Source organism: Glossina fuscipes, unplaced genomic scaffold (assembly GCF_014805625.2).
Source record: "Glossina fuscipes isolate IAEA_lab_2018 unplaced genomic scaffold, Yale_Gfus_2 28, whole genome shotgun sequence".
Classification (NCBI taxonomy): domain Eukaryota; kingdom Metazoa; phylum Arthropoda; class Insecta; order Diptera; family Glossinidae; genus Glossina; species Glossina fuscipes.
In genome coordinates this window covers 1,631,708-1,659,539 of record NW_023998423.1, presented here as the reverse complement: position 1 = coordinate 1,659,539, position 27,832 = coordinate 1,631,708, and the positions used below count along the sequence as shown (strand labels likewise).

The 27,832-nt window shown below is 33.8% G+C and overlaps 1 protein-coding gene across 10 annotated transcripts in view; it reads right to left on the bottom strand.

Moving 5' to 3' along the window:
- Positions 1–4,366: 4,366 nt before the first annotated feature.
- LOC119636589 (protein NDRG3) overlaps positions 4,367–27,832 on the bottom strand; it is a 57,671-nt gene continuing 34,205 nt past the window's right edge. For 3 of the 10 annotated variants that reach the window (XM_038032031.1, XM_038032032.1, XM_038032036.1), the window contains 5 exons: positions 23,206–23,399; positions 16,752–16,872; positions 16,118–16,682; positions 15,950–16,034; positions 4,367–6,860 (listed from right to left, as the gene is read on the bottom strand). In XM_038032031.1, coding sequence (XP_037887959.1) covers positions 6,316–6,860; positions 15,950–16,034; positions 16,118–16,682; positions 16,752–16,872; positions 23,206–23,399 — 1,510 coding nt within the window. In that variant the 3' untranslated portion in view covers positions 4,367–6,315. Of the gene's footprint in view, positions 6,861–7,968; positions 8,216–9,011; positions 10,676–15,949; positions 16,035–16,117; positions 16,683–16,751; positions 16,873–23,205; positions 23,400–24,255; positions 24,355–27,832 lie in introns of those variants that run through there. The other 7 variants (XM_038032029.1, XM_038032035.1, XM_038032030.1 and 4 more) reach the window with 5 other exon arrangements.

The window sequence follows — 27,832 nt, the reverse complement described above, 5'->3', positions numbered from 1 at the left end:
AAGTTTGGAGTCAGCCATCTTTTCATCTCTTGACAAAGATAGAATATAGTGCGCTCCCCCTTCGTTGATGTGTCCATCTACGAAATTTCCAACTCTAATCACGTAACAGTACACGCACATATTAGCCATAAATTAGTCAAGATTACGATCGTTTCCTTCAGCAACAAGACACCTATGGAAAACATGTAGAACGTGCGATTTCATTGAGTTGCAAAATATCTGAAGCGCGGTATGTTTTATCAAAATGTTCAAAAGACATCGGAGGAAGGAGTTTCTACGAATCCTGATCAATTTTTCAATCGAGTTGTAAATGTCTGTCTGTCCGTCTACCTATATTCCATTTTTTTTCTTTGCCATAAGGACCGAGACGATAAGAGATATGTGATAATATAATATAACTCTCTCTTAGTTATTGAAATAGTGTTAAAAGTTATAACAAGGCACATTAAGTGGACAATGAATTAAGTCGCCGTCGTCGTTGAAGCACATTTAAATCGCTCTTGAACTATTATCAAAAATTCGGGCACTTTACACTACTCTGAATGGTTATTCACACGTCTGAGTGACTTCTGGTGCCATGTGTATGCAGCAGCGTAAACACTGCCAATATGATAAACTAAAGAAATATTTTTCAATTTTGTGAGCTTTGAAGAGTGTAAAATTGCATCACAACAAAATTTATGTTGTATTTGCATTTCTTGTGTATATCTAATAAAATTTGCGAAATTTTAATAGCATTCTTTAAAAATTTTAACTTTTGGTTGCCATTTCAAAGATCTACTCCATTGATTGTACTTCGTTTGTAAGCCAGTAGTTTTTACTTACCAAAGCAAATACTTAAACTCAGTTAAATTATATGAAACATGAAAATTCATTATGAGTCCTTGCCGAAATATATATAACAAGGACTTTGAGTAGCATGGAAAAACACATAATGAATGTTCAAAGCTTACCTGTAGGTAGATCTACCGATTCAGTTGCAACAAGTCCCAACAAGTATGCGGATATTTATTTGATGCATATTTGGCTCCCTCTTTTTATCTTTGAATGAGGACATACTGCCGTAGCAAATGAACTTAAGCGGAATGTGTTTAGGACGAATTCCGTCAAGATAGGAAGGAATGCTATAGTAGCGTGTAGAAATTTATTGAGGGTGTGACCTTTTCGATAAGCCTCGCCCTAGGAGATCATCTCCGATCATCGACGATATTGTCAGAATCATGTTAGACCAAAGTTTTGTTTCGACCATATCAGAGATTGCGGAAAGCCTTGATTTAGTTCAGCAAACCATTTTGGACCTTACTATTATATATATATATATTATATATATATCATCAAAAAAACATCAAAAAAATCGTTTAAGCCGTTGGAAATTAATTTATTTGTTTTTGTTTCAGTTAATCTTTTTTGGTTTTATGTTTTATCATTTTCATTATCTTTAATATTTAATATTAACCAATTTGTCGTAGTTGTCGTTGAATGACATGGACTTGAAATTTTCTGAATGCACAATTATTTATGTTTTTATAAGTTTTTTTTGTTTTCTTTGTGGGTTTACAAAAGCAATAATTTTTCTCTCTTCTCTCTCGCTTGCTCTCTCCTCTATATGTAACTTGTTATTGTGTTGATATTTTCTTCGTTTTTTTTTTTTGTATTTTAATTAACAGTATTTAATATTTATTTTAACATTAAGCAGGTGTAACTTGATTTTAAATATCATCTTTTTCCACATTTTTTCTTTCGATTGTTATAAAAATATTATTAAAATTATAAAAAAATGCATTGTTTTTAAAATTAAAAAAGAAAATAAATTAAAATCATTCAAAAATAAATCTTATTTGATATATATTTGTTGTTTTCTTTTTTAACTTTTTTTATCATATTAAATAAATATGTTTGATATGCTATGTGTCAATGGTTCCGTAGAAGATTTTTTTTCTAACAACTTTCACTAATAAAGGAGAAATAGTGCAGTGAAAAAAATTACGTTCGCCTTGGCGTGTAACTTGGTGTGCAAGTACTCACCAACTTCAATTCTCTTGTATTATTGATCCATCATTTAGGGTCGTTAAGTATAAGCTAAACTAAGGTGAAAGTTTCAGTTTTGCCGATGGGTTTTCGTTCAAGGACAAATGCTATTGAAAATGCTTCAGATCGGACGTCTTTTGCGACCACCTCCCATGGCTTCTAACGGCTTGTTTTGAGAAGTCGTCAATTGAATAAGTGTATGTTGCGAAGTGGGGTAGGGTATTTCACGGTGGACCGTGTCGCACTAGAAGACTTTTGCATGTTTTTTATATGACCAACCACTAGGGATATCCACTGGTCGTATAACACAGTGACTGTCAGGAAAAAATAAGGAAAGAGAAAGACGTGAGAGATAGAGAGCGAAAAGTGGTGGCCTCAGTCTAGTGGGCGCATCTATCGATCAGTTTACCGACGAAACACTCATTATATAATTACCACCAGTACGGTCAAAACCGCACTCAGATTTGAACCGAAGAGCGGTGAATTAACAAACGCGACTCTTATCCACAATAATTGTGAATAGTAATTACCTTAATAGTTACTTAACAGTTAAATTTGAAATCTAGAAATGATTTGATAAAGTTTTTAAGACCCCATTTCACGTTTGTCATAAAAAGTCGTTTGCGGTTTTCACTATCCTCTAGTTTTGTTCAAGCTTGAGAACCCAATCCTTAGGATTGTACGCCGTTTTAACTCTGTCTACCGGAAAATAAAATAGATTGTGCTTGGCTTATCTCAATGTACTTCTCATGTTTCTTTCAAACATTTATTGAAATTTGACGGGAACGACAGACGGTCAAGTTTTAACCAAACTATCACTATTACTCAGATGCCTTACGAGTACCTTTAGTAAGTAAGCGATGCTGTCTGGGTCTTCGCGGTTTAAGTGGCGTGTCGGTAGCTGTCTTGACTCGTTGTATTTGCACGCGGAGCACAAAATTTAACGAGGAAATTTGAAATCTGGAAATAATTCGAAATATGCTTTATGAGCTAATTACACTTTTGAAAGCCTACTCTTTCAGATTGTGCGCCGATTTATCCCGCCCCATATCGATAGCCAATCAAGTCCTATGACTAAATCATTATTGCTCAGATCCAGTCCGAGGACTCTACATACATAGTAATGTAAACAATGCTGCAGGGGTCTACGGGCTTTGCATATTGGCAAAGACACCGGTGGCGAGACGAACTTGAATATGCTTTCCATCTCTCTTTCAAATCATTTACTAGAATTTGAAGGAAACGATCGGCATCTTATTCAGAAAAAAACTATTCCCATATAAAAAGGAATCGGTTTATGGTTCTCGGCATCGAGTCTGGTCGACCGAGTAGGCTCGACAGATGCGCGCAATGGCCTCGGTGTACCGAGTAGAGTATGTACAGCTGCCGATCAAGCATGCATTTTTGTTAATATCGAATGAAAAGCGAGGAAGTAACAATCCTTCTTATTTTTCCTAAAACATTTTCACTTCAAATGCAAAAATGAGTTTATACAAAATTTACTCGGTGTTGTTACGGTTTTTCTTCTTAATTTTTGAACAAAAAGTTTCAAAAGTTTCTCAAGTTTTATTATCATTGTTGACTCTTTACAAGCTGTCCTGTGCAACGAACATAGTTTCTTCCTTGTATGTTAAAGTAGTTTGGTCTTTTGAAATATCTTTGAAATTCTGTTTCTTATTTTTCGTGTCCGTCAATGTTATTACTTATTAAAATGAAAACCTAGCTCCAATGATCGTTAAGTTTATTAAAGCTTTTAAGCTTTGATGGGCTGTTCTCTTCTTTTATTGCTGAAAGTTGTTGTTGTCTTTTTTAAGTTAGGTCGTTAATTATATTATTTGTTGTGTCATTATTATTGTGTTTATAAGCATTTCTTCGTTTGGTTTTTCATTTCGTTTTTTTTTTATTTTTATATATATATATTTTTTCAAATAAATTAGAAAAGCTCGCTTTTATTGTAGAATTGATAACAAAAGAAAAATAAACGATCAAGTTAATAAACGAGTAAAAACATAATATTATTATTTTGTAATTTGTTCTTCACTTCTTTTTGTTATTATTTTTCATTTAATTTCAGGCACAAAGTGATAAAAATGAAACTGTTATTAACTTATATTTAACATAACGTTAGTACGCTTTCTATTTTTGTAACTGTGTTCATTGATTTCTTTCTTAACAATCCTGGTGTAAAATAAATTAATTCAATGGCGGCATTCACTACATAATTTTTTTTTTTTTTTTGTATTTAATTTTATTGCAAATAATAATTTATTTTTGATTACGTTATAAATTATTCTCCTTTTGAAATCATATTTGAAATTTTTCCTATTTTTTTTTTTTTTTTTTTTTTTTTTTTAATTGATTTTTCTACCGAATCAATGCTAACTACGATCAACAATAGTCGCTTTTTTTGGAACGTATGAAGAGAAAAAAGAATTTTTTCGTTTTTTTTTTTTTTGTTTATTTTGCTTTCATATTTAGGAATATGTTAATAATTAATTCCATACGAATTTTGTTTTTTTGTTGCGGTCAATGGTGTTAAAGCCCAGGTCTGCAACGCCAATTTTCAAATCTATTGCTGTTATAGAGAAAGATTGGAAATACTAACAGCACTTCGATAAGCCATTCACAATGAAACAATGGGGATTCAAACATGAGTTAGCCGTTATCTATAATAAATTTCTACACGTTTTTCTAGGTATTTTTCCAGCCTTGTGATACAACTCAACATGTTAACTATGGCAAGTCTGTAAATTATCTAAGGGAAATGAAGGCCTACCTGTTTATGGTAAATTTTAATAACATTGGAGACCAATTAAACTTTAGTAGTTCTCGTACATCTCCTCTACTTACAAGAGATTAAGATTGAAGCTGTAAGCAGATGTTTTGACATCGTCTACTAAAAATTCCTTCTGTCTGATTAGATTATTAAAGTTTTTATGGCAATAACTCCTTTTTTCCCAGATTTCCAATTTTTTTTTTCACATCCAACGGCCTTCCGAAGCGAATCGCTAGAATGGCTATAAGACACCAATTTTATGAAAATAGTACTAAATCTGAGTACACGGTCAACTACTCAACAAGAGCCACAATTGCGTGGAAAGTAATCTGTGTTTTATCGATAAGCCGATATCATTACGGACCGCACAGTTTCTTGGCCTTATGGCTACAAACTTCGCTTATGAAAGAAAAAAAATGCGAGCCTTCAGGAGATCAAAAACCGCACTTAAACTGTCATTTGTTCATTGCGTGCTTACAGTGACCGAGATATTTGCATGGGCTTTACGAGTCCAAAAACCATACACAAATATCATTCATTTATTGTATGTACGTTTAGTTGAAATAAACTAACGTTGATTCAGCCAGAATGAATGGGCCAGAAATCTGTAGCGAATTTTATTTACGTATCTTACACGCGCAGTGAAGTTGTCTCTACATTGGAACTGCTGACTATACCCAATCAAGAAAGGTAGAATAACTAAGAGATTTTTCTCATAAGAATGAATTTATACGGCGTATTCATGCGACGACACTATTTAAGAAATATTTTATTGGCTGCTAGGAGCTTCCTGCTAAAAGAAAAACCTCTTCAATGCCTTCCTATAACAGATGAATCCGAATTTATTATAAAGATATATATTGCTTTATAGTTACTGCTTTTGGCTTCGCTTTCCAAATCGCTGCTAAGTGGAATATAATATATGTATTATATAAAGCGCACAAAAGAGTGCTTCTTACGAGCGTTGTGTACGAGTACAGAAAGGAGCGTTCCCCTTCTCAACCCTTGGCGATACTGCAAAGAAACCTTTTTAATGAATCTTTTTGAAGAGGATTCTGAAGAAAGTTTTAACATATTCCTAAAAGATTTTTCTTCTCGATTTTATTTTCTAATTTCTAAATTAACATAATTTTTATGAAAATATTTATTTTTCTTTTAATTTTTCACTAATTACTACAAAAAGCTGTTGTTATTCTTTGTTCTGTTTCTTTTAAGATCTTTTAAGAATTGGAATATTTTCGTATATTGTTTTTGTTTTATTTAATTATTTATTTAGTTTTTTTTAATTTTCAGTTCACTACATTTTCAAAAAAGCCGCTTCTTATCTATTAAGAGTTAAAGATTAAGGTTAAGAAGGATAAATCGTATGTATGCATGTAAGTGTAAGAGGAGACGGAAAATGATAATAGGAAATTAAAATAATAATAATATAATTTCTTTTTGTTGTGGTTCTTGTTGATGTTATCTCAATTGGAATGTTGTTTTGCATAAAGACGACTTGGGATCACAATTTAACAGGTAACCGTTTCGGGCAGTGGATTCTCGGTAATGCGTATTTTCTTGGATTGCTTCGAACCATTCGTATACAAAGTACCATTGACGGTATGATGACGCTCCAATAACGAGGAGGTTTGATTATTCTGTTGCAGTTCTATATCGTCATCATCGTCATCATCGTGTTCGTTGTTAATACCGTTCTTATCATTGCGCTGCATTATTGTGGCAGTTTCGTTAATCTGTACGTGAAAGTTACCATTCGAATTAAGATTCTCGTCTTCGTTCTCTTCGTCTTTCTCCTCGAACGCTGATTGATTTTTTGTGTGCTGCAATATGTTGGTGAAATCGCAATTATTATTGGTTATAGCTGTTTCACGGCATAGTCGAGTATTGGTGCGTACACGAGCAGGTTGTTGCTGTTGTGGTTGTTGTGATTTTTGTTTCAATTTCTCGGCAATGGCACGTTCCTGTTCTTCTTTGAAGTTAGCAAAAAATATATTCGAATATGACAAGTATTTGGTGCCGCAAGGCGATGAGGCCGGAGTTGACAGAGGCGTAGCTATCGATTAAGCAAAAAAACGGTAACGCGGCACCGGACCGAATCGGACCAATTCATCAAATCAGCGTCCACACCAATAGATGAAGTTTATGATGAATTTTTTGTTTGTTTTTTTTTTTTTATTTTTTTTTTTTAAGAGGATTGAAGTTTGGCAGTTGGTTATTTACGATACTTGATCTTGTTTTTCTTTTGTTGATGAAGTTTCGTGTTGAGTTTGAAATTTGTTTAATTCTTTGTTTTTTCTTTTTTTTTAAATAATTAGTTTGTGTTTCATGTTTGTGGGAAAAATGTGGTGGGTGTGTGTATGTGTGTGTTTGTGACTTTTATATTAAACAAAATATAAATATTTATGATTTTTTATAATAAGGAACTAAAGAGTGATTATGATAAATGCTTAAAAAAAAATTTACACAAAAAAAAAAAAATTACGATAAAATGATATGAAAAGCGATTTTGATTTTTCAAGATATTCGACGCGAGTGCTTCAGTCTCAGTCCATGTTGTCGAAGAAGAAAGAAAACCACTTTATTTTTAATGTTTTAGAATATTTTGAAATTTTTTAAACAATTTTTTTTAATGTTTTATTTTTCTTTTAATGTAAATGTATTAGTAACGAAATTATGCAGTATGTATACAGAGCTAGATTTTTTTATTTTTTTTTTTATTTTTCGTTTCGTTTTTGTTTTCGTTTTCATACTGAAAATGCATTAAATTTGTGTTAACAATTAAAGAAAAATGATTTTTTTGTTTTTCTTAACAATAAAACAAAATGTTAAACAAAAAACAAATAATGGCCTATCAAAAAAGCTCGTGCTTAACAAATACATATACAAACATACCGAGAAAGTGTGAACAACAATTTTCTTATTATTTTGTTTTTAGTTTTAACAAAACTATTTTAAACGTAATTTCTTTTTAAAATAAAATTAAAAATAAATAAAAATTAAATAAAGGAAAAAAAATTATAATTGAAAAAAAGCTTTTTCTCATTTGTTTTTTTAAATTATATATAAAAATAAACTGAAAACTTAGTTTTTTTTTTGTAGATTTTAACAACAAAATTTCCATTTTACTTAAGAATTTTCTTAATATTTAATAAAGTTTCATGTGTTTTTTTTTTTTTTATAATTTCAACGCCGTTGTATGTATGTATTTCCTGGCTTTTGGCCTTCCCTCCTTCCCTCTGTGAATTTATGATGTACGTGAGTTAAAGAAAGTATTTCATTAGAATATATGAGTTAAATTTTTTGTGTGCCTTCATCTCCTCTATTGCAGCGTCACTTCCGCATGTGATGATGAATTACTCTGGCTGGCCGTTGAAAATTTGCGTCCCAACTTTTGGAGAACACCCACGGCTTTGTTTTGTTTTTATTTTATGCAATATTTGTTGTTGTTGTTTTTTTTTTTTTTTTTTTTTTTTTTTTTTAAATTTTTCCAGAAAAATTATAAGAGAAAAAGAAAACAAAATCATTTTGAAAATAAATTTTTATAACGCAAAAAAAAAAGAAAAACATTTGAAAAGAAAGTTTTTTTTTGTTTTGGTTTAAATGCAAATTAAATTAAATTTATAAACGGATTAATAAATTAGTAAAAATTGTAAGGTTAGTGAAAAAGACTTACAACTAAGTGCAGAGGGGGAAATTGCTTTGGTTTGCAAAAGAAAGTCAACATTTTTGAAGTAATTAACAGATAATCGAAATTCAAGGATTAAACGAAGCTACCAAAAGCTTTATGTTCTGAATGGCAAGACTTGAAATCCGTTATCAGCCGAGATAAATTCGGATTCCCTTCCAACGGAAGGTGCTTCTTTTTCAGAATTGAAAATATAGACCTCATGTCTAATTTTGTAGGCAAATGTCTAAGTTTACTATAATGTAGCACACACCGTTTCAATCACATCCGCTCACATATACATTTATCTTTATCTTATTTTTATGAAAATTTATAACTTGCCGCGTGCTGTGACGTTCCTGAAAACTAACGTTCTTCGTGTTACTGTTCCTTTGCGAAGTGCCTTCTTTGATTCTAATTATAAAACACAAAAGTGAGTGAGTGTAGCCGGGTAGATAAGAATCGCGATTACTAAGCCTCTGTTTGCGAGTTCAAATCTCAATGCGGTAGAGTTTACTTTGGTCGCAATTTTAGTGATTGTTCGGTCGGTACCGATGGGGCACATCTAGTTGGCTGCGGCCACTTCTATCCGAACGTCATCATATTACACGAATAGGGAACATGCTTGAGAAAAATAAATAGGGGAAAATTTTGTGTTCGTACCCTCGCATGAATAAAAGCGATAATCGTTCATCATGTTCATGAAGTCATGCCGTTATGTTGATCACTTGATCTTATAACTAAGCTGCGACAGATCTTTTTTTATATGACCAATCACTGAAAGTATGTATCCTATACGCGTGACACGGCGACGGTCAGAGAAAAGTGAATAAAGGGAAACACATAAAGCCGTCCGCAGCGTTATGGCTGTGTTCCCGATCGGTACGTGTTGTGCTGCACACTCACTTTAGCTACGGCCAAATTAAAGGTGGTACACTGATTCTTGCCTATTCAGCTACTCTTGCTTAATTGTCCGCGTTCATGGTCACTTTGTGTACTAGTCTCAGTTTATATTTATTGTGTAATTCATGATTGTCTCAATAAGAGAGAACACTTGCGCTTTTCGCGTAAAACTTACAGAGAGTCTAACAATTTTATGACGGTAACACGTCAACTAGGCAGAGATATCCAGAGAAGAAAACAGTTATTTTAACGGTACGCGACATTATTGACGGCAACGCGAATTTATCAATTAAAAGTTGCTTTCGAAGAGTAAGTGGACTTATTTTACGAAAAGCAATAAATTAGGCTACGTATAAGATTGCAATAATTGATAAGATTGTGCTGAGTAATAGAAAAAATATAATCGAACAAACGTCAGGTATATATTCAAGGGCCCTAAGGTGATAAGACACTCGTTTGGATGAAGGGCTTCTGTGTTGTTTGATGCTTAATTAACGCTACGTCATCGAGTTGTAATTGTTGCTTAAAGAATGATATCCGACCGATGGCGAATTTATTTACAGCTTCGCGGAAGAACTGCAATTTCGCAAGAGCGGCACTTACTGACATGTCTCTTCGGCAGCGAAACCAGACAATTTTGATCGCAGTGATGAGGCTAAATTATCGGTTTATTTTCACATCCCCTACCAAAGAGTGGAGTGAACTAAAAGGGAGAAACTACATTTTCTCTCAGTTAGCTTTATTTCACCATATATCAAAGTTTGTGCTACTCATATGAATGGTCAGATAGACAAGTCCGCGTTGAATAAACAATTTTACAATTCTAGTGTCAAAGTTTAACGCCGATGCGCAATAAAAATTCCTCTTAGACAAGACAAGCATTTCTTATTTACATATACATAAATTCCTTCTTATTAACGAATACGCGATGTTAGTGTACTCCAGACTCGGCGATGCTTGGGATGTTCAACTACCAAGTAAAATGTGTACGGACTAAATCAAGAACAAGTCAATCGTCAAGCATTTTCTAGGACATTCAGGACCTTTGCCGCTAAACTAACAAAATGCGTTTATGTTAAATCTAATCCTTGATCTATATTTAGAATTGAAAAAAATGTTTGAATTTCTTTTGCTACACTAAGAATATAAAACTAAGGTATATTTTCTTAGTAGTGCAGGTAAAGTTCGATGGGCTGCTACTGACTGGCTGGTAAAAGGTTTTGAAAGCTCTTTTTTTTTTTTGCTTTTATTCTGGTTTTCTTTTCTAGTCATTATCTGTTCAAAAACTTATTGGGATTTTTCTGAAGAAAACAAAAAAAACAGGTATAAAATAAGTTAAAAAAAAATTTAATATTTTTAAATATATATATATATATATTTTTTATATACATACCACAATACATTATTGAATTTTATTAAAATGTGTTTTATTAAAAACATTACCGATTGGGTTTTTTGTTGTTGGTTTTTTTTTTTTTTAGTAATAGTAGTAAGTACGTACGTTATTATTATTATTATTTTGTGTGGTAATGATGAACATTTTTTAAGCAAAAGAAAGTAACGAAAGAAAATAAAAGAAAAATTATTTTATATAGTATATACCAAAAATTTGTTGTTGATTTAAAGAACAGAAAAAACGTAAAATGGAAACAAGATGAGAAGCCATCGCAAATTATATTAAAAATTAAGCGTTAATATTATGTTTTTTATTTTTATTTATTTATTTATTGTTTTTTTTTTTTTTTTTGTGACATCGATGCAGGTTGAGTGTACATATGTAAGATATATGGGGAATGTTTTTTTGGTTGAGTTTTTTTTTATATTTTGGTGGAGAAGAAAAAAAGAAAAGAAATACACAAATTTTTGGGTTGATCCAAATTAATGTAAAATTTGTAATTTTTTTTCATTTCTACTGTTATTTTAATCATTTGTTTTTTTTTTTTTTTTTTTTTTTTATTAAAAAAATACTAATAGTGTGTGAATTTGAAAAGAAGTTGACAACAAACAGCAAAAGAAACTTTTGAATTCCAGCAAAAAAAGAAAATGAAATAAATTAAAAAATCGAAAAGAATTCCATGCTTACAACAACAGCATGCTCGTTTAAATGCATGAGAAATGTGGGGGCAAATATTTTATGAAACTTTCTTTTCACTAGATTCGCTGGTCGTGTCACTGGCTGGATAAATCCACCCATATTTTAATGAACGCTAATGATGCTAAACTGTTTTCTTCCTTATGCTCGGAATCGCATTTGTATCAGCTTCAGATTGACTTAAATATTTTGGTTACATGATGCTCATTAAATTTATCGAAACTAAATCTAAAGAAATGCAAGAAGCTCTCTTCCTCAAGGAGGAATTCATTTGTTACATCGATTCGTAAAAGTGGGAAAACGTAGATTTGGGGCTTCTATTCGACCAAAGACTACGTTTCAATTTGCACATTGACCTCCCCTTAAGCAAAGCTAGGTTGAGGCTTGGTTTCACTAAACGGTGGTCCAAAGAGCGTAACACCCTTTACTTCACATAAAGGGTGTACATGAGCTCAGTCAGAATAGAAAGGATATTCGAGTATACATCTGATGTGTGGTCTCCTTCCTATAGATGTTATGCAGATTCAATAGAATCCGCTGAAAAGCAGTTTTTGCTATTTATCCTTAGAAATTTGGGTTGGCACCTGCTTGCCGCTCTGCCTTATCGTTACTTAAGAAACGTAGATTTGTTCTTGGAGCTTGTTTCTTAGTTAACTTAATAAACGGCACCATCGATTCGCCCACATTACTTGGTCAGATAAACTTTGATGTTCCGAATCGCTTCTTTTATCTTCTCTTTATCTTCATAAAGTTTAGTCAGTGTAAATATAATTACGAGCTTTTCAATCTGTCGAGAAACCTAAATGCTGTCTAGCACTTAATCTCAATATCGCACTCTTTAAATTCTATCAAAACGACTATCCTTAATACACGCGATTTGCCTATGTCCTATTTAAACTAACTTGCAATCTTGACATCTTACTGTGATTCGAAAATTAACTGATGACTGTTTACTGTTATCAAGCCTTTGCATATTTGCCACGGCTTAGGGGTTCACTCGCAACACGGATATGCACTGGTTGTGGGTGTACTTCTGTGCTAGATGTGTACATGCTTTTTTTTCTCTTATTTATTTATTTATACATGAATTTTAGTCTTCCGCTTTTTTTTCTTTATTTATCCCTGCATACTTTATCTTAGTTTGTCGTAGTAATTAGTATAAGATTTACTTTTAAGAGTCCAATGAATTCGGCTGTCAATTCAATTTAGCTGACTTGTGTGTAAATAAGTAAATAAATAAAAAATATCATGATACGAAATGTGGTAATTCAAATAGGATGAAGTATGAGCCAAGCTTGAAGGATATCACTGCGTTGACCGCAACCAACCCCCCTGTAAAATCCAGCAACGAAAATATTATAATAGATTTGCCATATATTTCTAATGCATAGAAATGCACCCCGCAGTTTCGGCCAAGTGTGGTTATTCTTACTTGACATGAGTAACGGAATCCGTGTAGACATCAATCATCATATGCCAAAGTCATAATATGAATATTTTTCAATAGTAGAGACATTACCACTTTTCCTTAGAACTTGCTTCCATCTAAATGGCGCTTTAATTATTATCATGATACTCGAAACGCGGAGCAGTCAGTCTGTGCTTTCAAACCAACAATGACCACCTATCAGTCAGAGTCGGCTTTTTTCCAAAAGTATTTCTATTTTCAAACAGCATAAGCATGCTTCTATCTTACCGGCAATACGTATCAAAAATCTTAACTTTGTAGCTTAAACGCTGCGCCCTCTCAAGCATTCCAAAACCAAATAAATAGTGCAGCTGTTTGGTTCGATCCAAAATCTCACATCGGCCGAGAATATATGTCCGGGTGTACACAGAATTAAAATCACTGAATGACATACAAACAAACGAACATAAAAAACAAAACTAAAAATACACTGGAAGAGGCAAAATTGATTTATTTAACTAATTTTCGATAAATGCCCTCTAAAACATTCGTAACTCTAGGGAAGCAAAACCAATTCAAACTTTTAAAGCATATTTATATGATGCTATGAAAATAGTTTTAAAGAGTCACTTACTTACTGCTGAACAGTTGCAGTCGCATATCTTACTTCTTTTGCGAGTTATTTATCCTAATAGCGGTGTGTTTTCGTCTATAGAACGCTGTCGTAGGGCTACTTATTTTGTTTTTCACTATTCTCTACTTTGCTAAGAACATACTCGCTCTCAAGGTATTGGAAAATTGTCGCAAAATACAAAAGTTTTGCATCATAATGTCTAAGAACGCATCGAGGAACGTTTATATTACTATTCATCAACTACTACGACAAGTACGACTATAAATGTCAACATTGTCAGCATACGCTTGGATACACCTCTTTGAACCGTTATATGATATTTTCTGCATTGATGACTATTGTACTTGTGATTTTGGCAGTTAGCGATTTTAACACTAGAGCATGCACTAGTGACCACTACTGCATAGGGATAATGAGTTCATAAGCTTCGTTTTTTTTGCTTTAAAATGTCGATTCCGGACATGGTCGCAAAAGAAAAAGTTTTGATTGTTACTTCGCATCCACCATTCATTTTGTCAAAAAGTTTGCAACACCAGGAACGCTTCAGAGACACGCTAGAGTATATGTATTCTTGATCAATGTCATATTTACATTCTCACAAGCTTAATATACCTTTGTATCGCAAACAGTGCAGTTGGGGGGTATAAAAAATAACTTTTCTGCTTATTACCATGAACTACAGCAATAAGATAATTTTATACAGTGTGTAGACCAAAAGGGAGGAAATTGTCCATGTCGATCAAATATGATAGACCCTCGATATTTCATTCTTTTCCGGTTGTGTTTAAAACAGAAATAGCGCCAACAACATTGTTACGAAAATCACGTATCTGATAAAAGGAAGGAACATAGAAACTATCTAACATTTCTTGAGGAAAAAATTTCCGAAAATAGGTTTTAATTTTTGATTCTTTTATTTGCAGTGCCTATGAAATAAAGGCGTTTAACGAGAAATTCTTGACAACGATTACAAGAGTAAGGCACATGAGTAAGCGGATTGGCAAAAAAGCCAGGACGGAACGTAATGTTCGTGTTCGTTTATGAGCAATGGATTAGCTTGGATGAGGGGAATACAATTGTGACCGACAAGGTAAAAAGTTATCAAATCTATTAATGCGACCAGTGGATGTTGACAGATAAGCTATAAATGAATTCGAAGGAACAGCATTTTCAACTTCGCTCCACTTTCGCAAAACATATTTCTCCACTTTTAAAACAACAATAAGTAAAAGTAAGGTCAAGAAAATTCTGGTTTTCTTAACAAAAAAAAAACAAATAAATAAATTCACCAATAGCCACTGCTGCCTTTATCAGTACCCTACACCAATTTTGGCGCAAGGGTGCGGATATAGGCAATATCCAGAAGGACGTGAGATACATCCACCTTTTATTGCATTTATTTACAACCTTATCTGACCGTCTGTCTGTCTCCGGGTTCGGGTCCAACCACTTTTTCTGCCGCTTCCCATATCACTTTGTTTTAAAAAGTCATTATATGAATAACTGTAGGATGACGTAGGTTATTTTACGGCGGCCTTTGGTGGCCTATTGTGTTCCCATTTGTTTTAACTTAAGTGTAAATGAAGAATGATTATTTTATTGCGGATTCGACTTGCCTCTAGTATGAAACTTATACGCTTTGTGGAACTGCTTATCCTGATTTAGCTAAGCGTTCTAAAGCAAAAGTAAGTAAGTAGTACCTAAACAGTTCATATGTTAATCTGAAAAGCTTATATCGTTGACATTGTAACGAAAACCTTTTAAGAAAAACTTGTATTAAAAAAAATTATTTAGTAAATCAAATCGATTTAAATGAAAATTGTAATAAACTTGTTCTTAGGAAAAAATTTTTACAATAAATTTTAAATTTTTTACATTTGTTGTAAACATAGTAAAGCAAACAGGAAAAATCGCAAAAAGAAAAACTGATCAACGCAAACTACTTATTCTCGGAATTGCTATCATTTTTGCCATGCAAGTACTGGCTTCTAAAAAGAAAGCCTCGCATAAAATTAAAAAACTAATGCTTTCGAAACCTAAAACTTAAAGGTATCATACAAATCAAAAGAGTTTGTATCTAAGAAATAGAAAAACAGAGAAAAAGTGGGAGAGAGAGAGAGAGAGAGAGTGGGAAAAGTGTATAAAAAGAGATGAGAAGACGTTATTGAGAAACTTGAGAAAAAAAGAACAAAATGAAAAACAAAAATGAACGACAACTAATGAATGAAAGAAAATCAAAGAACTTTCTATTTAATTAAATACTGAATTTTGGACGAATTTTTGTTTTTTTTTTTTTTTTTCTTGGTTGTTGGGTGTGAATTTGTTGATGTGTTTTACTTGTTTAGTGTGTGGTTGGAATTTAATAAATAGCGGGCGAGTTATTGTTTTAACGATATATATGAGAAACTACAGTTGGCGGATGTTATAAATGAGATACTTACCGTAGCCTTCGCCTTGCAAGAAAAGCCTAAAAGCTTCGGCCAATTTAGCTGGCTGTTCCTCTAAAACCATAGCACAATCCGATATCTAAACGATAAGGCAATTAGTAAATCAAAAAGGATACCAATACGTGTTTTTTAATATCTATGCGAAAAATATATTCGCCTAACCTTCATCCAAGTTGAATTAGTAGGATCTAAACGGCCATTAAACGTTACCGTATCGTCAACGTGAGGCGATAATGCCCCCGTTATATTCATGATGGGCATTTTCAAAGTGCTAGCCGACGTTTCAGTGCCGGGGGTACCAGTAGGTGTGCGTGCTATATTCAAGTCGTTACGATGTATATACGAATTTATTAACATGGCTAAATTGGTAGGATTAACACCACGTTCAAAATGCTGTTTATACACTTGAACCAAATCATGATTGCGCTCTTCGGGATTGCGTCCAAAGTGATGCCACATCAAATAATCGATGACACCCTGAGTCATGCCTTTGGTACGTAAGAAACGAGCATTAAAACTCTGATAACCCCATTCAATCCAACCGGATTGTGTTGACACACAATTAATGAGACACATCGCTCCGACTTTGTCGGGATGAGCCAAAGCGAAACGAGCTAAGATATTGGCGCCAGCCCCAATGCCAAAACCTATAATCGACTTTAAGCCAAAATGCGATAAAACGAATTGTAATTGATTGGCCAATTCATCCATGGTGGGATAAATGTAACTAAAAAGAATTTTGAATAAATATCATATCGTATGTCGAATAAGCGATTGATCAAGAATGAGAACTTACTCTTCTGGTAAAGTGGGAGCGCCCTCTTCTTGGCCCGGAGCGGTGACATGATAAACACAAAAATTCTCCAACAAACCACGCATTAATGGGAAATTGAAAAAGCCAGCGAAACTGGTGGCATCTAAAAATGATTATAAAATACATTAAGGATTCTCTTGGGGTTGCGATCCGATTACTTTTTGCAACAAATTTTTTGCTTTTACAATTTTAATTTTTCATTTGCTTGGAAGCTTAGCTGCAATAATAATTGCTAAGAAATCTTGTTACATATATAACATATGAGAAAATCTGTTCATTCATCAAGAACGAATTTATTCAGTTTAGGTCGACATTTTTAATAAAATTCTTTGGCTTATACGTGACCATTCCACTACAAGATGAGGTAGTATTCATTAGATATATAGAACGTATGGCGTATTGAGCATATCGTAGCACGGCGAACTTAACTTCGATCAATTGTTTGACGCTACTTTGCATTGTAACTCTTCTAACAGAGTCAAAACCGCTATTTCTACGTACGGTCCCTAGTAAATCAGCCCACACATCCTTAACTTAATGAATTGTACATATCGTATACCGTATCTTATTTGAAATCAATCTTTTAGATCGTTTTAATAGCACTTAATTGGACTATACGGGATCAAAGAGAATGAATATTTGGTCCCGCTTAGTTGATTTCAAAATTTAATCTAGACGTTTATTAATAACAAAATGGAAAATAATCATTATAATCAATTTAATGGTAATGGTTCAACGGTAATTGTAGACAGAGTCATGCTAAGATTTTACAGACTTTTGAATTTTAGACTAACACGGGGGTGATAAAAAGAAAATTCGATATGAAGATCGTTTTCTAAACAAAATTTTAAAGTTATATACCCAAATCTGTTTTTGTCCGGTGAATAGGGACGCACAGAAAAAAACCGCTTATGCGGTCGCACAAAACAAATTTTTCTCAACGAAATTAAAAAGCATTTCTTAAATAGGGACCGCCTAAAAACGTACAAGAAAAGAGCGCATGAAAACGAGTTTGAATGTAGTTGCGCTTTTATTGACTGACAGATTGATGGAAAGACATTTACAAATCAATTTCGTTGTTGATGTTGAGCAACATCAAAGGTGCATCACGTTCTATGTGGTTTGCCGCAGTTAACAATGTTGTTTTATAATAAAAGCGACGTCGGAGCTACATTTAATGGCTATTCCTTCGAAATATCAAAATTGGTTTAAACAATTATAAAAAAAAAATCATCTCGCTTTTTTTTATGGCTGGTAACCGGTAACCGGTTACAATATGCTCGTTTCAGAATATGCTGTTAAGAATGTGTGTATTCTATAAGATCGCCGAGACATTTTTTCATACGCCATAAATATTTGCAAATCTATTATACCCACTGGAGTAGGTTCAAAAACAAAATCGAATAACACTCTATTTGAAAGGTCGCGTATCAAGGTGTTCATAAACTAATTTTAAGACCTTTACAGATAATAATCACTTCCTTTGAAAATGTATTCATGGTATTAAATATGTCTGTGACAAGAACGCTGGGAGCAATTCGAAAGCAAATTTGATAGTTAACCGAAGTGGGGACCCTGGCCCATTTACCTATCGTATTCGGAAATTTTCAGTAACAAAGAATGCCGCGAGACGACAGATTACATGTATATAAATATTATAATGAAAGTTTTTTGCTAATATATTTTAAAATTTGGAAAAAAAAAAAATTTTATCAAACGAAGCAATGGAAATTGCAACTTTTTTTTGTTTTATTTTATGAAATTTTAGCCCAATATAATAAAGGAATAGTTTAGTGTCTGTGAAGTTTCGTAAAATGAACATGTGTTCGTACATATAGTATATAAATATATAATGCACATATCTAGATATTGCATGTAAAACGCTGGTAAAGCACTGGTAGCGAAAAAATTCCTCCAAATGTAGTTGAGATACACGATTTTTTATATTGTATTCGTCTAGTCGTTTCCGTAGTGGACTAGTGTTTTGCTTATCGGCGCCTGTCCATTCAATACTTTTTATGTCGACAAAGATTACGAGGTGTCCAGGACACTACCAGTGTAAATGTACTTGTTACTGAGCACTAGTTAAAACCTACATTATGATGTATAAGGTACATCATCTCAGTTCTCGAGTATTCTGAGTTTTAAGTTCCTCTCCATACTGTCTAAGCCACGAAAATCAGTAAATTTTTCTGTTAAGTATATGTCAAAATGGGACAATTGATCGGGAAAGTCACAATTGTTAAACACCGCATACCGCTTCGCTTGATACGATTCCTCACTTTTCTTCGTCATAAAATAACAAACAATGCGCCTTCTTTTTACTGTATAAAGATCTACTCTTGCTGAGAAATGTTCCATGACCTGGGATCCAAAAAATGCATGTAACGTAGTTCAAACTTAGCCCAGTGAATTTATGTGTGGAAATACTATTCTGAACCAATTTTTACTATAGAATATTAAAAATTAGATTTCTTTCCCATCTAAAGGTTTACTTTTCATAAGAACATTTATATTTTTTTGCTTTGTTTTTTAATATGGTAAACAATCACTCGGGGATGTTCTCTACACGTATAACACGACGAGGAAGAAGTAACTGATCATTTCTTTTTTAATATGGCCAATCACTCAGAGGATTTCAGTTATTCGCCTAACCGGGTGATGATCAGAAAGAACTGAGAAAAGAGAAGCAGATAGGAAGTGGTAGGTGTTTAGTGGATGGGCAGTCAATCGGTAAGGGTTATGCGTTTTACTGATTGAGCACTCAATGAAGCTACGAGCGGGTAACCGCTTGGTCAAACTGAGTTACCGTATGAGCCCGCGTACACCGACTTGGTAGCCATGTGTCTCATCTACTCCTCTATAAGAAAGAGCTCGAAAAGTAGTCTTATCCTACATAAATTTTGCACATTCCATCAAAATAGAATCCTTTTTCCGGAAAACGGTCCGAAAGTAATCAAAAATGTAACTCTTACAAGAGTTCGCTCTGGAGCGATACGACGTCACTATTCCAAATTTCATAAAAAGATTTTGAACTCTGAACGAATTATGAGCTCATGGTTCAGTACAAAACGCGGAGGAAAGACATCATTTAGATAGACGGAATGACAAGTTTATATCAATCCAATAAATGATTTGGAATTGATTTCTATAATTGAAAAATGGGCCTACTTTAAGCCCATTTTGGATGTTGATTAAGTCCGCGTAGAGTATAAAATATATCAAATGCCATCTCACAAAACAATGGTTTCATAGCCATTAAAGCTTTTTCAATTCCGCTTTCGTCTAACGTAGGCTCATTAAAGATTATATTAACCAAGAAAATGATTTGAAGGAAATTTTAAAATTCAGCTGTTAGTCACTCATAGGACGTGCTATAAATGGTATGTGTGTAGGCATAGTGTTGATCAGAAGAAATTGCATGTAAAAGAAAGAGGATAGAAAGAAAGACAGTTTCGTATGCTCAACAGAACAGAAGACAAAGGCCATTGCTTTACGAAAGAAATCGTTACTTAATCGGCCTTGTGTGCTCTGCTGGAAATCCCTTTGCTACGAAAATAGTTTGAATCATTTCTTAAAAGAGTCGCGTATCCGTGACTTATCTAAGAAAATTTAATACAAGTTGTACCGGCATTCAAATGAATTACGATCACGAAAGAAACCTTCCTTTGCTTAAGGTTATATGTGCAATACTGTTTATATTTACTACATATTTTACACAATATAGTTAAATAGTTCATGCTCAGAATATTCATGAGGCTTTTAATTAACCAACTTTCTTAAATGATTAATTACCATAACTGATGATGTAATATCTACACATTTTTTGTGGAACGTAAATGAATGCATGTTAAGTAAGAATCTTCGTCAGAATCCTTGTTTTTGATTCATCCATTTCCTTCAATAGCATGACTTCAGTTTAGCGGAATTTTGGATAACTGCATCTTGATATTTTAGAAAGTATTCAGTACGCAGGAATTTAAGACATGTTTTGTTCATTTAATTTGCGCAGCTATGGACTAATATTTGAGACTGGGTGGCATTATCTCTAGTTAACTAAATTATAAAAAGTGTCTAAAATCCCTCGACATTTTACCAATTTAATAGGCTAGGATTAATAGATGCTTGCATTAAGGCCAAGACCCATAGTTGGCATGATTGTATTGATATCTTTCTTGATATATGTAATAATTCATGGAAGCTGATCAAATAAAAGCCTGACGAATGCTCTGGGCATGAACTATAACCGAGCTACAAGATATGTGATGACTATAAAACTAAACTATACTGCGGATAGAATCGCAGACATGGCCAGCTTTCTGCTGGCGAACGAAACCATCGCACTTTCACTCAAGTGGATATTGACATACATACTTATATCGAATATTCTTGCTGGAAACTTTCAATCTTTCGATCAAATGTTTTATTAAGCTGCTTTGATAGTGGTAAGGAGATTTCCGCTAAAGCCCTTAGGGCTGTTTAATGGCTGTTTTTTAAGTCCCCCAGTCTTAAATGGAACGTACACATAATCCTTCCTGACTTTACTCAAGCTTACATGCATGCGAAAGTAAATTGTTATTGTAAACGAATTTGATTTATGAAATTGATACAATAGTTGGACCCATCCTTCTCGTCCTTGTTGTCGGCTACAGCTATTTATAGTTTGTGCTTGCAAAATATGAAATAGAAGATCCAAAATGTAAACATGCTACGCTCATAGCCAGCCACACGCAATAACTCGAAAGAGTTGCAAGAGTTGATTTAAATATTTATCAGGACAATCTAAAGTTTGAAAGCAAATATAGATGTGATTAGGCCAAAAATGTGCTTGCAATAAAGAAGGACGCAGGTCTTGCAACTTGTAGCAAATATTACTAATAATAAAAATGTTTCCATTGCCCGCAATTGACAAAATATCTTGCGCCAGAAGGAGTGAAGAACCATTACTATCGTATGTAAATATGAAAACCGAATAATCTCTCAGATGGCTCTAACACCACGTGGAGAACGCATACATGTCTGAAAGGTTTTTTTACTTTGGGTATTAAGCAACCATAAGCAGTAAGAGACGTTACAACACAAAAATACTTTTTCGCCCGCAAGATTTTTCCTTTGCCGGAATGATGCAAAAGAATCATATCTCACCTGGGGATGAAAAGATGATTTATTTTGAGAAAATCAAGTGCAAAAATTCATGTGTAAACCCAAGCGTACCATCCACATCGATTACTACTGCTGCAATCACTTTGACAGCAAGACAATGTCCTGTGTCTGGGGGAACTAGATGAGTGCGGATTGTTATTAGATGTTAAAGATTGCCGAAACGGATAATACAGACCGCTACCGACAACAATTAATCGATTTGAAAAGTCAACACTACATCATTTTTCTATATGACATCTATCCGTCCATAAGGAAAAGCTATTCGCGATACGTCAACTCCTCACTCAAGTGGGTAGTGCTTTCTCCACACAGCCTGTCTAACTCGAGCCCTTTCGATTACCACTCGTTCACATGCGGTTAAGTTCTTAGGAGGATGTACGCAAATGGCTCAAAGACATGTGTGCCTTTTTTGTCGTGGTAGCCACACATTGTCAGACGAATGGAAAAAATACACAGCTAGCGAAGACTAATATTTCGAATAATATATTTTTTATCGTTGGTTTGTATATTTTCTATACAAAAGTTTCGCTTTCGTATCCATATATGTGGCATCGTTATTGCTAAATACTTTTACCACACCCTGCACGAGAGCTTATTAAATTTGTGCGGATATAGCAACATCCCGAAGGACTTGAAGGTACACCCACCTTTTACTGTACCGACCAAATCAAAATTATTTTCGCAATTTACCTAAAGTTTTCCCTTCGTCGTGTTTTCCTGTACTCAGGACTGGCAGGCCGCAGGTTCGAGACATTTTTATGAAACTGGCTACATGGAGTATTGGAGTTTAGGTCCTAGGATGAACGACATTGAAAATGATTTGGATCGGACCGCTTTTTTGACCACTTCCCACATAACACGTTATTTTCAAAAGTCATTTTATTAATAATTCACACGTCGTTGTATAAATAACAACTCAATATCAATAACTCACTAGTAGTGGTGTAGGGTATTTAATGGCAGTGGCAGTGTTCCACTACGGTGCTTTCATTTGTTTTTTACATAGCTTGAAATTAAGTGTTTCGTTAAAGATTATTTCCAAGAATTTTTTTTTACGTCTGGAACAGGGATGGTGCTTTCATTGAACTCAAGGAGAAAATACAAGAGACACTTTGAAGATTTATTAGAAAAGGAAATACCCTACAGTCTGCGCTTTACGCCAGAGTATCAAAATTCAAAAGTAAACCTTTTAACACTTTCTTGACAATTGTGAGAAATTCTTCAGCAAATTAAAGATTGTTTGTGAAAAAATCTTTGGCAAAGGAAAACTTACAATTCAAACCCAAATCGTGATAGGTTAAAATGGCTGGTTTTGAGGTGTCGCCTTGTATTGCCACGTGTATATCACCTTTATCCGTGGTTACGCGGCGCTGATCGCAAGCATCTATAATCGAGCCGCGAGCATTGGGAAATTGCAATTGAACTGAACGTAGTTCAATATCATCTAAAGGATCCACTGGCATGGTGCTAAAGTATAAAGATGAAGAAGAAATGTAAAGATCAATACGAGAAAATGAAATAAGGAAGAGAAAATTCAAAATGAAATTAATTTAAAAGATACTTTAGAAAAATAAATTTTTACAATTTTTAGTTTTCTTTCTTTTAAGAGAAATCTAGTAAAAGTCTTAAAGAGGGTCTGACTTCTGCTAAACTCTTGGCTTAGCATTGTGGACGGCTCTCGTCTGTTTAATAAAAAAAGATTGGGATAGTTCGGGAACGATAAGATGGGGATAAAGAAAAACTCATAAAGAAACAAAAAACAAAAAAAGACAAAAAAAATAGAGAGAGAGAGAGAGAGAGAGAGAAAGAGAGAGATAGTGAGAGAGAGAATTAATCTTACTGACTAAATGATGATCTGAATTTCTGAGTTGAAGTCTAAAAACAAAATGCATTTTTCTAGTTATAAAAAAATAAATGTATTATATATATATATATTTATATATATATGTATATATAAGAATATATTATATATTATATGTATAAAGAGGCAAAAGGCTAAATTGTATCGAAAATGCTAGATATTTAAATAAAAGAGTTTATTATCATTCAAATGGAAAAAAGAATAAAAGGAATAAAACATGTCTCTAAATTTTTCACTAAAAATCGATTGAATAGTATTACAAAAAGAGCAGAAGAAGAAGATGAAGATATAATAAATGAAAAACTTTAAGCATAACCCAAAAAGCAAACTTTTTCTTTATTTATCTTTTTTTTTTTTTTTTTTTTTTTTTTCTTTTTACTCAAGTTAAGAAAAGGGTTAATATGTAAATGTTGTTGTTGTCATTTGTTTGGTGGTATAAAGTTAGGTTAGGTGAAATCTTACCCTAATAAACGAGCCTCCTCGGCAGTGTGTGCTGATGGTGCTGATGGCATCTTGTTGTTCAGTGTCTTACCACTTTTGTCGCGCTCTCTGAAATGAATACTATGAGCATGCAAGCAAATTTTGTTTCTCCAATAAAAACTTAAATTCATTTGTGTGTGAATGTGGTATAACACGTATGGACATTTATCAGAAGCGTTAACAAAAAAAAAAAAAAAAAAAAAAAAAAAAAAGAAAAACAAAAAGAAAAAGAAAAATTTATGGAGAACATGATAAGAAGAATTAAAACAAGGAAAAAGAGAGTAGATTGAAGGAAGAAAAAACTTTGTTTTTTTGCTTTAATTTAAAAGAACATGTTTTCTACAAATGCCTTAGGATGTGTGCAAAATGATTGTGTAACAGCTTCCATGAAACATATACCGACAAGAAGAAGAGTGTAAAATGAGAATAGTTTATACAAACACTTTTACCATTCACATGCACATTAACTCGTTTTTCTTTAAGCCTTTTTTTTATTTTTTCGTAATATTTGTAGACTTTTTTTTCTTATTTTTTTGTTAACTTACAAAAATTTTTTTAAATTTTTTACAAAAACTGCTGGGTACACCATGCAATGCAACTCAAAGGAATGCAAACAAATAAATAAAAATAAAAAAAAAAAAAGAGGAAAACAGAATTAATCTCGAGTAACGTTTCTCAGTGTATTTGTAAGCGTTCGACGATGATGAGTCAGCGCAGCAAGCAATTTGTTATTCTAGCAGTCTGCGTAATATTCCCGTGAATATCAACACCAAACTACCTTGAGGTCCTTTACTCTTTCTTTCTCTTTACATAAATACATACACGTATGCATGTATGTATGTATGTATATATGTATGTTTGTTTGTAAAAACGCGTTGAGGTTTATTAGTTATGCTATGTTGTCAGGTTATAGAATGGCGCCATAAAAGCGCCATTAACCAGTAACAAAAGCCTCCCCAAGCAGACCCAACTCACTTTCCTACGCTCTCTCACTATTACATGATTACTGGGGTGAAGTCGGCGTTTGAAAGAAATAAGTCAAAGAGAATAAAACGCAGACAGAAAATAGCGAAAGAAGTACAAATTGAACATTGTTTTGCACAAACTCCATGGTAACTAATATAAAATTTTTATTCTGTAACAGGACGGTGGCGGTGGGCGCAAGCAAACAATTTGTTTTATTTATCCCTAGCTCTCCTTCTTCTCTTTTAATCACACAAACTAGACAGCAAAGGATATCAGGAGGTAAAGTTCAAAAGCGAATTTCCGAACAGGGAACCTTCTCATCCGAAGCGAAACAGTTTGAAATTTTATTACCATAACAATGTTTTTCATGTTACCAGAAAGGCTGTAAACTTTATTTAAGGGGTTGCTTGCATATTTGAAATGTTGCCCGTACGTTTGATTGATTGCCTGCACGATGTGCGAGTTTAAAAATAAAAATCCATTAAAGTTCCAACCGAGAATATTTGGAAAAGCCTGAAGAAAAGCTTTTAACGTCTTCTGCAGTAAACTTAAGTTAGTTAAAAAGTAATTTAATTAAAACTAAAAGCGTTAGCCCAATAAATTCACTTTAGTGCAGCGTTCATTATGGCGAACAGAAAACAAAGAGCTCTTGAAACTCTTGCTTAGTTCTTTTAACGCAAATGTAACAATTGAGTAACGGCTGAGAATGTGGGTTCTACGTGAAGTAAGCGTTGACGATGCGACTCGAGAGACAAGCACATCCACCACGCAATCGCCACAAAGTCCAACATCCGGTTCGAAATTGTCAATCACTTCGAGAGCTTTTCCTCATGTGCCGCAAGATGCTTTAGGTGGGCAACTGCCGTGAAGTCTTAACTCCATGGTGCCTTACAGCATGCGAAGGGAGAAAGGAGAAAACATACTCTCAACGCCCCGAAGATTATTCCTTTTCGAGTGCGGTGTAGAGATACATGCCACTCGAACTGAAGCGAGAACCATCTAAAATCTCTGGGCTCTTTTGGGCTCAGGCAGTCGGTGGTTGTAATGCAATTTGCTTGCTGTTGTTATGATTTGGACCAATCACAGCCGTGAAGTTAAAAAATATTGTGGTTCCTAGATTCTAGAACGAAGATGGAGACGTGCGTAATGACTGTTTCAATTAATTTAAATTCAAGAAAAAAACATTATCTGACCTTTTGTGTCCTCTGTGTGCTAAAATTTCTACAAGAAAACCGTCCAGTTTAGAGAGTAAGTAATCTATTCTGAAAGATTGTCTGGCTTAAACATCCGGCACTGACTATTAAATATTAGGAAAAATTTACAAACGATAACGACTTGGAATTGATATCTATCGTAATGTAAATGTAGGCGATTGTAAACTGTTGGTAATACTATGAGCTACGCTGATCAGGGGCCGGTTTGCGGTTCTCGGCGTCGATTCGACAATCATTCTTGATAGTGCAACTCTTTGGCATTTTCATCTTTAATCAGATTCGGTTATCTTGATATTTTTCAGTTGCATCAAATATGTGCATTTCGTGACAATATTGCACTTTACTATCCCTTTGAATATCGAACCTTATGATTGGGGCACTTTTCACTCGATAGTAACAAAAACGCGGATTTTATCGACTGCTATGAATTCACTAATCGATACATCGACTCGACAGCTACAAGTCCAAACGCAAGGATTAGAGATCGCATTTACACGATATCGGGAACCTTAAGCTGGCCAAAGATTGCAGATATCCTTAATCAGAAATTCAAAGAAGTTGTTTGAGAAAATTTACAATCCCCGCTGCAGAACGTAGTGAATGTAATTAAATTAAACAAAACGTAGGTTGATGGAAATCTTACTAAAAGCTAAGTAGCGTATGCTTCCAGAAGATCAAGAGACTAAACGCTTTCGACTTGTTATTCGCTATCGCGAATCTTTTCAGACAACTGAGGTTTACACGATGGATTCGAATTTTTCTTATCTTTACAAGGTCGTACGAACTATTGGTAGTACGTTATAGATCAGTAGATGCTCCGGGTTGCAACTTGCCGAATTACTGTTAAGCTTGATTTGTAGCCTTTACCTAAGAATGTGGATTTTGTATGACAGAAAGTAATATTTTTCATCGTCAAGCCAAAATCCCAAAGTCATCTTTGTGCAACGGAATAATATATTATAATAATATAAAGAAGAGGTCGGTCGGATGCTCTGAGGTTGTAACAGATAAAAACACGTGTCGTTGTAAAACTTACTAGTTTTAGCCAACAAACACACACAGATAGTTACACTGAAGAAATACACGCGCAGGAGAGAGAGGGACGATCGAAACTTTCTTACCGAACGGGCTGATGTTGTGTCCTGGGCTATTCTACCCCTTGCCCTGCCTATGATCTCCTTTGGTCTATAATTTGTGTGGGAGATCCCAAGCACTTCTTCATTTTCATTTATACACTCCAAGACAAAGCTGAGGAATAGATTGAGGAACAGGGGATAAGTCGATTACTATCAGGGCTATTATTATTTTCAAGAATATATATTATTATCTATTTAGTATGTATGTATATAAAAGAAGAATATATATGTAAATTCATAGCT